Raw genomic sequence first — 11,576 nt, forward strand, 5'->3', positions numbered from 1 at the left:
TTTTAGCTATCTAATACTGTAAATATATGTTTATTATTTATTGTACCAACAAGTCAGGAAATAAACATATCGTAGTCGAACACATTTTATTCATATTTTTTCTCAAATTACTGTGTTGTCCTGGTCACATGTTGATTGCTTGGCTGTTCATATATAATTAGTATATCATATTAAAGCAGAAGATCTGTGAAACTCTACATTGAAGATTTGCGGAAGTAAGGCGTCAGCTGGTGTGTCACGTGATCGCCATCATATGATTTGCATACAGAGCAACGACCGGTTTAGACCGTCGTACTCATCATAAGCAAGAAAGACAAATTTCAAGCTAGCCTGAGTGTCTGATGTTCGTGGTCACTCAGTCCCACACTCACCATGGCTTGGACAAAATATCAGCTCTTTCTCGCGGGTCTGATGCTCACCACAGGCTCCCTTAACACACTATCCGCGAAGTAAGTAGCACACGCACTGGATGGTGTTCGTTTACATGACATTTTTGCTAACTTATATTGGTTAAACGAACCGAATATTGGTTTGCTTCTATGAATAGGACAGACAATGATGCTTTCACGTTTTCTTTTACAAAACTATACGCAGTGTCCTTATTATTTTGTGAACGTGTGTAATGTTATTGTGTAATATCTCAAAAGAGTGAATCTGGATCATGTTTTTTGTGTTAATGTAAGCAAAAATTAGATGAAAGAAAGATTGTATATGCACTTTACATATTAATTTAATGTTAAATTAATTAATTACTTTACATATACAGACGAAATTGAAAATGTAACATTTTAGGACAAGATGATTAGACGACTCACGTGAATTTGTGAAGATCCGACGTGTGGGACATGTTGATGCTGCAAAATCAGCAATTCTGCCACCAAAACCCTTGTGACTATTAGTCAATAGTGCAATCGCAGCGTTAAACTTAGTGGACCATTGAGTCAAAAGATGTCTGCTATAAATGCTCTTAAGTAACTTGTAATTTGATACATCTTTGTATCTAAAACAGAAGCTTGATGTTTCTAGGCAGACGTTATTTGATACCACACTTCACTTAGTATCTGCTGGAAAACTGGCACTGAAGCATCTCTGTTTTAACACTTAACTATTTGCACACTCGGTTCTTACAGTACCTACTATTCTTTCTAAAATCAAGTCAAATTGTTAAATCTAAAGGAGTTGTTAAAATCTGTTTGTTAAGGTTTATTTGATAAACTCTATTCTTCATCATGAGGCTTTATGTCAGTCATGCATTGTCATTTCATAGTTGTAAAAATGACATTAGTGTCCCATGTGCATAGTTACTTATTAAACTTATAGTGACATAAGTTGAGTAGTTTAAAGGTGGATGTGACCAAAAAACAACAACACTGGTTTTGACAAATGGATTTGTGTGCAGTCCCAAACTTAAACTATCTTTGAGCAAATGTTTGCGATGAGAGCTTTATTTACTGTTATACTGCATATTAATGCACATTAAGTTTGATGAATTTTAATATCACATTTATAAATTTAAAGGGGGGGTGAAATGCTCGTTTTCACTCAATATCCTGTTAATCTTGAGTACCTATAGAGTAGTACTGCATCCTTCATAACTCCAAAAAGTCTTTAGTTTTATTATATTCATAAGAGAAAGATAGTCTGTACCGATTTTTTCCGGAAAAACATGAGCGTCTGTAGGCGTGACGTGTGGGCGGAGCTAAAGAATCACGAGAGCCAGTAGGCTTTTGCGCTGATAGCGTTTGGAAGCTGTGACATTACCTGAGGACAAAACCAACCAAAACAAACCATTGCTAACAGTCAGATTCAGCGTATATTTATGATCCAGAGGCTGAAATTTAACAAGAGCAGCAGCAACAACAGCGGCTCTATGTGGTATGTACTGAAACTGTATATATATTTGCTTAGCGGTTTTGGAAAATGATTAAGTTCCACTTTGTCGTTTTTTTTTTTTTTTTTTTTTTAAGCTGTACATGTGGAAAGTGCAGTTTGATGACAACATCGCATGTTGTTTACTTGATGTGCTTACGCACCGATAGCTAAGTTAACAACAAAGAGATATTTGAAGCAGTTTTACTCACCACATGCGGTTCCAACACACGATTATGACCCTTTTTCGTTGGGACTGCATTATCCTTAAGAAATAAATGATGTGCAAATCCGTCGTCAAACTGGGCCTTGTTTGTAAAACAAGCATCTTCGAAATGCAGGGGAACAAACACAAACACTTACACAACTCCGTTGATGCTCTGTAAAAATAAACTCCATCCACTGGTCCCTTAATGCTGTTTCTCTTTAGGTAATCTGTGCAGGGTTGTCTTGCCCTGGCAACCAAAAACACCCTCCTTTTGTGACATTTCGCGACGCTCTTGCTTTGATCAGTGAAGTCTGTTGTGCTCTCAGTGCTGTGCTATACGGGAGAGCGCGCTCTTCCGGCAGACGCGCCCTCAGGACCCATATAAGGAAATTCCGCTCCATCTAACGTCACAAAGAGCCATACTCGAAAAAAACTTTCCGAAACTTGTGACAAACCGGAAGTAGTATTTTTGGAACAGAAATACTCCTTCAATCATACAACTTAATTTTTGAAACTTTGTCCATGTTTAGCATGGGAATCCAACTCTTTAACAGTGTAAAAAACTCAGTATGCATGAAATAGCATTTCACCCCCCCTTTAATTATTATTAATAATTATTCCTTACATTTATACAGTGCTTTTCTAGGCACTCAAAGTGCATACATCTTTTTTTATTTTCTTCTAGATGGGCTGATATGTTCTCTGCACCGGGATGTAGTGGCACCCCAAACCATGCCTTCTCCCACCCTTTTGTACAGGTAATGATATTTATCTATCCTCGAGATAACGACACACTATTCACATCAAACTTTTCTCAGCTAATTTTTTCAGTACCTCTCAGGAAACAGAACTGAAAGAGTTATTTATGTTTTGGCAAAGTGAGAACTGGCTTTGACTCAATGTCCTTCTCTTCACGTCACTTTTCCCTGTCTCTCTTGCTTTTCTTAAATGCATCTTAATAATAAATGACTTCTCTCTTCACTGCTCATCTCCCCGTCTCCCCCTTCCAGGCTGTGGGAATGTTTTTGGGGGAACTGTCCTGTCTGGTGGTGTTCCACATTCTCCTTTGTCATGATCGGCGCAAACCTGAGCCTACGATGGTTCCGGGCCAAAGTTTTAACCCCCTACTTTTCCTCCCGCCTGCACTTTGTGACATGTTGGGAACATCCATCATGTATGTTGGTGAGTATCCAACGTGTGGAGTATATTGTGTCAGTAGTCTTTAGTTGTTAAAGAGTAGGTTCATCAATTTACAACCAGCTTTGTATGGTTACAGTTTCAGCAGTATAAGTAAATGAACTGTGTATTATCTTCTTTAAAACTATATATGGTCAAGTTTAGATTAATAATAGCTGAAACTTCTGTTCTTGGATTGACTTAAACAGGTTCTGTGCTTGTGTTTTCGTTCCTCTTTCTTTACATCTCTAGCACTGAACATGACCAGCGCCTCTAGTTTCCAGATGCTGCGAGGAGCTGTGATCATCTTCACTGGACTGTTGTCTGTAGCATTCTTAGGTCGGCGACTGCAGCCCAGCCAGTGGATTGGGATCCTATTCACTATCCTTGGTCTGGTGGTGGTTGGCCTGGCAGACTTTATGAGCGGCCATGGGAATGACTCCCGTAAGCTCAGTGAGGTTATCACAGGTCAGTAGTTACCTGCTGCTGAATGTTTTTAAGCATACGCAATGATTATTTGTCTTTTACAAATCAGAAAATGTTCTCGTAGGCTGGAGATCAGGATTTTGTTTTTATTTGATTGTATCTTGCATTTCTATCTGATTGGACTGTTGCACTGATTATCTTTTGATCTTGTCTTACAGGGGACCTTTTGATCATCATGGCACAAATTATTGTTGCAGTCCAGATGGTCTTAGAGGAGAAGTTTGTTTATAAGCACAATGTGCATCCACTGAAGGCTGTCGGGACTGAAGGTAAATTTTTTAATATATTGCCATTGTTATTATATTAAGTCTGTAAACAGGATGTTAACAGAGGCTAGCGATGCTGAAGATGCATGCAAAGAGGAGAAAATACTGTAGCAGGCAGAGCAGCTCACTGTTCACGATGTGCGGAATAGAGTCCAAAGACAGAAAGAGGGGAACTGACTTTAGAAAACTTTACATGGCGTTTTCTTTTCAACTTGCCTCTGTATAATGCGTATTCAAGTAGTGTTTATAAGAGCAGAGCTGCAGTTTTTACAGCAGTAACCAAGGAAATGCTGTATCGCTGCTGTTCCATAAGCGCCACCTATTGTCAGAGAGTGAATTTGCATCTCATTAAGCTCATCTGCTGGATTTGTTTTGTGCAGATGTTTTATATATTGTTTTGCTTCAAATATTTAAAGCAAACATTGCTACGTTACAAGTGTTTAGAATTCATTTTGGATCGATTCGTGATAAAAATTCAGTGGTTGCATCTAATTTCAAATGGCTATGAAAATTCAAGATTGGTGCAACAGTCTTATGTATCATGTGATCCTTTCAGAAAACATTCTAATATTCTGATTTAGAACTTAATTTCTTATTATCATTTTTGAAAACAGTTGTGCTGCTTAAATTTAGTTTTTTTTTTCTTCAAAACTTGTTTGAATTAAAATTCAAAAGAAATGTAATTATTTAGTTAGTTTTTATTGTTTGTGATCAATTGCTAGAAAAGGTTAACTGTTAAAAAGATTAAATAAGCAATTAATCAAAGGTACTATAGATTACTAGAACAAACAATACTAATTGGCCAACAACCAAATGTTGTCATTACCATAGGTGTTTGCTAGACCCTTTTTAGGAGATCTCTGTTTTTAATCTTATCTGTCAATGCTGTTACAAATGAGTGATTATGTTCTCTGACTTGAAGCAGTGGGTTTGAGGTTATTTCGCTCCCAATCCTTCCCCATTCATTGTTACTGTCAAATCAGAAAAATGCTGCCAAATATACCTTCGTTAATGATGAATATCTACTGACAAACAGGCAATTTTTTGTTTATAAATTTTTTTTGCACTTTTTTACTGATTTGTTTCTCAGTGTCTTATTTGACTTTTATCTCTCTTTCTTAGGTTTTTTTGGATTTTTCATCCTCTCTTTGCTCCTCATCCCAATGTTCTACATCCATGTGGGAAGTTTTGCAGACAACCCACGGCAGGTCCTTGAAGACGCGTTGGATGCCTTCTGTCAGATTGGTCATAAGCCTCTCATTTTACTGGCACTGCTGGGCAACACTGTGAGCATTGCCTTCTTTAACTTCGCCGGCATCAGCGTCACCAAGGAAATAAGTGCCACTACTCGCATGGTGCTGGACAGTCTGCGTACTGTGGTCATCTGGGTCGTGAGTTTGGCACTGGGTTGGGAGGTATTCCACGGCCTACAGATTTTAGGCTTCATCATTCTACTCCTTGGTACAGCGTTGTACAATGGACTCCACACGCCCTTGATGGCCAAACTGCCCTGCTGCCCTGGAGGGCAGAGAGCAGAGGAGGAAGAAGCCCCAGAGAGAGAGAGGCTGCTTGGTGGAGGAAAAGCTGCAAATGAGAGCTAATATTGGACTTTGAACAAAATGCTGCCCACAAGGCATTTTTGTTTTTAGTTTTAACTGCTATTTCCATTTGAAGAAAGAATAACGTTTTAGTATTGTTTTCGAGTTTGATTCAATACTTAGGAACCATCACTACTTATTCCCTACAGCCATTTCTGTGGGCATGTCCCAACAGTAAAAAAAAAGAAAAGGATAGTTTAGTGCTTGGATTTTAAAATGGTTTTGAATGCAATTTTTTTTCACTTTAGGAAAGGGAACCATTTTCACATGATTCCAATGCCAAAAAAAAAATCATAGAATAATATTTTAAAGTTTTTAATTCTGTGTTTTATAGGGTTCAAAACCTTTTTTTGTTTACACGATGTGCGGTTGTTAAATGGACATTGTTTCTCTAACCATTTTATCTGAGGAATATTTTTAGTGATCTGTGAAACGGGTATTGTGTACTGACAAGAAACTCTTCTGCCAGTCCATGTATATTTGGTTTATGAAATGATGGAAATATCACTTCATAAGTTTAACGCCAGTAAATATTATGTTACCGTATTTTTCAGACAATAAGTCGCACTGGACTTTAAGTCACATTTATTTAGAACCAAGAACCAAGAGAAAACATTACCGTCTACAGCCGCGAGAGGGCGCTCTCTGTCTTCAGTGTAGACTACAGGAGCACTGAGCAGCATAGAGCGCCCTCTGGCGGCTGTAGATGGTAATATTTTCTCTTGGTTAATTTCTTCATGTCAAATTCATTTTGATAAATAAGTCGCACCTGACTATAAGTCGCAGGACTAGCCAAACTATGAAAAAAAGTGCAACTTATAGTCCGGAAAATACGTTAGATTTTTTTCTTTCTTTTTTTTTTAATGGAGTAATATACGAAGAACCCTAGTCTCAAAAACAGTGTAGTTTTTACTAAAATTGTAAAACTGACATCTGTCTGCATGAATGTATAAATCCCTCTCACATTCTTAGAAGAAACATTTGTACTTTGTGGATGCATTTCTGTTAAATGAAAACATGAAAAGGAAAGAACTGTTTCAGTGACTATTCTGATCTGCGTAATTCCACAAAATGTAACCACCAAAATAATGATAATATTGTGCTTTTCTTATGTACAGCATAAAAGGGTCATATGATGTTTTTTTTTTCATTATGTGGTGTAATAGAATATGTTGACATGGTTTATAATACTGTACATTAGGGCTGCACGATGTGTTGTTTAAGCATCGATATCGCGATGTACAAATCCACGATAGTCACATCGCAGGATGTGCGATGTAGGCTGTCGTAGTTGATCCGTTATTCATTAACTGTATGGGCCAAAGAGCGCACGCGAGAGAGAGAGAGAGAGAGAGCGCGAGCGCGCGGCCGGCGACACACTAGATGCGTGGCGCAAGCATCTCAGCTGCGTGGCGTGTCCGTTTTTAATTCGGCTCCCATGTTAACAGGTTAGAGCTTGCAGACAGCCTGCATGAGACACGCGTCTCGCCGCGCGGAAAACACGTGCATGCTAGAAATAGAGCCGACGCCTATTTATATTGCACCTGTTACCGGCCTGAGAGAGAAAGAGCGCGCGTGCAAAGCGAGCCCCGGCCGCACGCTCAATGTATTCAAACAACACGAGCGCTGTCTTGCTCTCTCTCTCCCTCGCGCATATTAATCAATTGACACGATGGTGTCGATGTTTAAATAATTTAAAATGAGAATGTAAGTTTGCTCACCCCATTTTTGTTTGTAAGAATATTTTTTTATTTCATAACGCAATATATATCGCAGAAAAATAAAATATTGCAATGTAAATTTTTCCCAATATCGTGCAGCCCTACTGTACATTATTGTAGGTCCTCTATGCCCTGCCTATCTCAAATGCACAGTTTTCCACAAAGCCCCTCCTTCCGACTAGCACAGTCTGTTCTGATTGGCCAACTGACCCACTGCATTGTGATTGGCCGAACACTGCAACACTCGCCGGAAATGTAAAGCCCCTTTCCAAAATCGTGAGCTTCATCTATGAAAATAAATTTAAACACAGTTAAAGCTGCAGTAGGGAACTTTTGACGCTCTAGCGGTTAATAAACAGAACTGCTTGCGTCTTGCGGAAGAACATTGTAGCCGGAGCTACTTGCACCCTAGTGATTCAGGACAAGCTAAAAACACGGTTTGGAAAATGGATTCATGGTGTACTCACTTATTATGTTCATTTTTATACATTTTGAACACAAACAAAGTTACGGACCGCAGCTCTGATTGGTTGTTTAGGCAAATATGAAATGCCTAAAATAGTCTGGACAAGAAAGGCAACAGACTTAAACTTAATTATTTAATTTTATGAATGCTAGATTATAGTCCTAGTCATGATCTTTTTCAAAAGACATTTAGACACTTTTTGGTGAATTAAAAGCAATCAGTAATGTAACTAATATTAAAACAACATTACAGAAGCTTACATTTATTTTAAAGAAAATAAAGTAAAACTAAGTAAGCAGTTAACTCAAGGTGTCAGTGCTGCCAGTTAAGATGTTCTTAAAAGGCTTTTTCAAAATACTACATAAACATCACGGGATAATAAACAGTCCTTAACTTGTGATTTTTACCACTATATTGATATTTTATTTTCTGCTCCTCTCCTTGGCATCGTTTTGCCCCAAATAATTTACATTTTTTTTAATTATTTTAAAAACCTCCAAAAAATAAAAACTGCCTATGTCACCTATGCCACAGGACGGCTCTGCTTAAACTAAAGTAATAATAAAACATACTTACAGAATCTGATTCAGAAGTGCCAGATTGTCATAGCAAAGTCAGAGTTACCTCTTCTCCTAGGTTCATGAAACAGTCGTCCATAAAATTAATTCCTGTTCTGTTCTAAGTAATCTTAAAGATTCCTAAATGCATCTACTTTCGGAAGGCCAAATAAAGTGCTTTTGCTTTCATCTAGACACACAGCATCTCCCTGACAAGGCTGCTTCAACACTAACTGTGGTACTGAAACCATGGGCCGGTTTCACAAAGATAGACTTTGACTATGACTTAGATATAGTTGATAGTCAGACTTCAGATAGACATCTAATTCAGACCATTGCACAAAGCACTTAAGACTCTGACTATCTCAAGTAGGACTACACTGCAGTGCATTCTGGGTAAAATAAGACACTTTTCAAAACAAAAAACATGGCGGATCGAGTAAGCGCATTTAACCGGTCAGTTCAGTTTACCCCAGCAGAAAATATGTGTTTGTTGGAGGAGTATAATAGTTACAAGGACATTTTACTAGGGAAATTTAGCGGAGGAGAATGTAGTAACAAGAAGAAATGTTTAATTTGGAAAAAGATTTCCGCGACAGTAAACAGCATTAATCCGACCGTTGAGCGCAGCGTTAAAGACGTACAGAAAAGATATAAAAACATGGTGCAAGATGCCAAAAAGGAAATATTTAAGAGGAAATACCCAAAAACGGGAGGAGGACCCCAAGAGAAACTTAAAGACACCACTGAAATGGTGATGAATATATATGGTGGTCAGTCGCCGATGTTCTGGGGGATAAGCGGAGGACGGGAAAGTGGAGTGTGTGGAGCCGTCAACACTGACGTAACGTTAACCGGCGGAGTTCCCTCAGCCACTGACAGCAGCACCCCGCCGCCACATCAAGAGGAAGAGCCAGACAGTCAAGATGAGAATACAGGTAACAGCGGGTGATTGTTATAAATAAATCAGTTTGGTTTCTCCTTTTGCTTTATTGCCTTCGATTTGATGCTTATAAAGTCAAGTTGATGATGTATGCTAATATGAACCGGTAATAATGTATGCTAATGTGAACCGGTAAGCTTGCTATCCAGCAAATCATGTGAACAACGTAATGACTCAGCCTATAATAGAAGGAACCTACAAGTAATAAAATGTTATGTTCTTATTTTTTTTAGTGACCCTGTCTTTGAATTGGGACCGAAGCGAGGCAGTGGTGGAGGAGCCGGCTGAGAGACGTGAGGGGACAGGAGATGAAGAGTCTGAGTCAGTCACAGCATCAGCATCAGCTACAGCTACAGCTACAGCTCCTGGTCCCATGGGTTGCACAACGGTGTTCAGAGGAACAACCATGTCAATGGTGCTAGACAAACAATACAGGAATCTTCAACTGGAAGAGAGGAAATTGCTGCTAGAGATTGAAGTTTTACAGCTTCAGAGAGATAAATTAAAATTAGAGCTTCACAAACAGTCGCTGGAGTCCTGAATATCTTTGAGTAGCCTACTAATTTATTTAATAATTTATTGAACGAACAGTATATCACTTGTTTTGTGAGTTAATAGTTTTTCAGTTTATATAGTAAGTTGTACTTTTAATAACCTTGAAGATTTTGATATGAATGAAATGAGACTTGAATGTAATTTATAGAATAATTTATTGAATGAACAGTGTATCACTTGTTTTGAGAGTTAATAGTTTTCCAGTTTGTATAGTAAGTTGTACTTTTAATAACCTTGAAGATTTTGATATGAATGAAATGAAACTTGAATGTAATTTATAGAATAATTTATTGAATGAACAGTATGTCACTTGAGAAACCTTAAAAAATAAATTTTTATATTTATTAAGTTGTTTGCTACTCATTTAAGCCTAATAGGTAAAGACAGGCAACATGATTTTTTCAATGTTTCAGACATTGAAAATCCTGTCAACGTACATCTGACGCACATATCGACCAGTTCCATTCTGCTCCTCTAAATCTTCTCTATCCTCCAGTTCATTGAGATTGTCATCTCTGATATCCTCACCTTCAGGCTCAGGTAGCCGGAGATCCCTAATGATTAATGAAATAAATAATTTTGATTATAGTTGAAGCATGTGGTAAATAGTAATTCAATTAGGCCTATTGAAAATGGATGGCAATGTGGATTTTGTTTTCAGGTAGGCCTACCTCGCTATGTTATGCAGCACTACAGTTGCACAGATGATGTTACACACTCTGTCAGGTGCCATTCGCAATTCCCCATGTAGGCAATGAAAACGCCTCTTCAGTACACCAAATGCCCGCTCTACAGTGTTACGAGTTGAACAGTGTGCTGTGTTGTAGTTTCTCTGTGCAAGTGTAGTAGGATTCAGGAAGGGAGTAAGGAGCCAAGGTTTTAGAGGGTAGCCCGAGTCCCCCAACAGGACCCCATCGATAATGCCTTGCTCAAATGCTAGACAGAGTTGAGAATTTTGCAGAATTCGAGAGTCATGAAGGGATCCAGGCCAGCGGGCCACACAGTTGAGGAACCGGAGATCAGAATCACAAACAGCCTGAATGTTTAGGCTGTGATATCCTTTTCTATTGACAAACAAATGTTCATGAGCAGGTGGAGCCTGGATTCTGACATGTGTCCCATCAATTGCTCCAACAACATTGGGAAATCTTGCTATGCTGAAGAACCCTCTTTTGAGTTTGTTCAGCTCAGCCATTTGGTTTGGGAACTGAGGGAGCTTATTTGAAAGTGCCCTTGATACCCTGTATACCACCCGTGACACAGAAGCTTTGCTGAGACCCACTGTGTCACCAACAGTATTCAGAAAACTTCCTGTAGCATAAAATCTACATGGGATACTGTGGCTCCTTGAAGTGGCAGGGCTCAGTACTTCAGCTAATTCATCTGTCAGACTCAGTATAACTTCTTTGGGCAAACGAAACCGACTGATGAAGTCCTCATTATTATACATTTCCAGTAGGTTACTGCGGTCCCTAAAAACCCTTTCCCTTCTCATAGCTCTCTCCATAACGTTGTCAGCAAACCACAAATTATGAGCCATTTTCCCCTTTTCTCTTGGCTGTTTGTTTCTGCTGGTTGCCAAGGTAACAGAGTCTTAGACCTAAGTTAGCCTGGGGGTAAGGTGTCTAATTTTTTTGGTCTAAATTAAGTCAGTCTTTATCTTTGTGAAACAGTCTAACTTGCGTTAGACTAGTCTATGAGTAAATTTTAGACTTGTCTAACACTATAGAC

The 11,576-nt window shown here is 38.6% G+C and overlaps 3 protein-coding genes across 4 annotated transcripts; 2 read left to right on the plus strand and 1 right to left on the minus strand.

Annotated features, from left to right (window-relative positions):
• Positions 1–236: 236 nt before the first annotated feature.
• On the plus strand, positions 237–6,635 carry LOC127938296 (solute carrier family 35 member F6). Of its 2 annotated transcripts, XR_008148659.1 has the most exons (7): positions 237–449; positions 2,763–2,835; positions 3,088–3,259; positions 3,506–3,721; positions 3,898–4,008; positions 5,128–5,689; positions 5,916–6,635. XR_008148659.1 is itself a non-coding variant. In XM_052534808.1 (6 exons), the coding sequence occupies exons 1-6, from the start codon at positions 373–375 to the stop codon at positions 5,604–5,606; spliced, it is 1,128 nt and encodes a 375-aa protein (XP_052390768.1). In that variant the 5' UTR covers positions 237–372; the 3' UTR covers positions 5,607–6,635. The 2 variants fall into 2 exon arrangements, 1 of the variants encoding a protein (XP_052390768.1); XM_052534808.1 differs by having other exon boundaries at positions 5,128–6,635.
• A 1,964-nt stretch (positions 6,636–8,599) lies between these two features.
• LOC127938119 (uncharacterized) lies at positions 8,600–10,031 on the plus strand. The gene is made up of 2 exons (XM_052534541.1): positions 8,600–9,285; positions 9,524–10,031. The coding sequence occupies exons 1-2, from the start codon at positions 8,775–8,777 to the stop codon at positions 9,829–9,831; spliced, it is 819 nt and encodes a 272-aa protein (XP_052390501.1). The 5' UTR covers positions 8,600–8,774; the 3' UTR covers positions 9,832–10,031.
• Positions 10,032–10,114: 83 nt separating this feature from the next.
• On the minus strand, positions 10,115–11,506 carry LOC127938117 (putative nuclease HARBI1). Its single transcript, XM_052534539.1, has 2 exons — positions 10,517–11,506; positions 10,115–10,399 (listed from the first exon to the last, which is right to left on the minus strand). The coding sequence occupies exons 1-2, from the start codon at positions 11,383–11,385 to the stop codon at positions 10,255–10,257; spliced, it is 1,014 nt and encodes a 337-aa protein (XP_052390499.1). The 5' UTR covers positions 11,386–11,506; the 3' UTR covers positions 10,115–10,254.
• Between the last annotated feature and the right edge of the window lie 70 nt (positions 11,507–11,576).

Source organism: Carassius gibelio, chromosome A20 (genome assembly GCF_023724105.1).
Source record: "Carassius gibelio isolate Cgi1373 ecotype wild population from Czech Republic chromosome A20, carGib1.2-hapl.c, whole genome shotgun sequence".
Lineage (NCBI taxonomy): Eukaryota > Metazoa > Chordata > Actinopteri > Cypriniformes > Cyprinidae > Carassius > Carassius gibelio.

What these genes read in the sequence shown, in the direction of transcription:
- LOC127938119 (XM_052534541.1), top strand. Translation starts at nt 8,775, where the DNA reads ATGGCGGATCGAGTAAGCGCATTTAACCGGTCAGTTCAGTTTACCCCA. An exon ending in CAGTCAAGATGAGAATACAG is followed by an intron (nt 9,286 to 9,523) that starts GTAACAGCGGGT and finishes TATTTTTTTTAG; the next exon opens with TGACCCTGTCTTTGAATTGG.
- LOC127938296 (XM_052534808.1), top strand. Translation starts at nt 373, where the DNA reads ATGGCTTGGACAAAATATCAGCTCTTTCTCGCGGGTCTGATGCTCACC. An exon ending in GCTCAGTGAGGTTATCACAG is followed by an intron (nt 3,722 to 3,897) that starts GTCAGTAGTTAC and finishes CTTGTCTTACAG; the next exon opens with GGGACCTTTTGATCATCATG. An exon ending in GAAGGCTGTCGGGACTGAAG is followed by an intron (nt 4,009 to 5,127) that starts GTAAATTTTTTA and finishes TCTCTTTCTTAG; the next exon opens with GTTTTTTTGGATTTTTCATC.
- LOC127938117 (XM_052534539.1), bottom strand. Translation starts at nt 11,385, where the DNA reads ATGGCTCATAATTTGTGGTTTGCTGACAACGTTATGGAGAGAGCTATG. An exon ending in GTGCTGCATAACATAGCGAG is followed by an intron (nt 10,400 to 10,516) that starts GTAGGCCTACCT and finishes ATTAATCATTAG; the next exon opens with GGATCTCCGGCTACCTGAGC.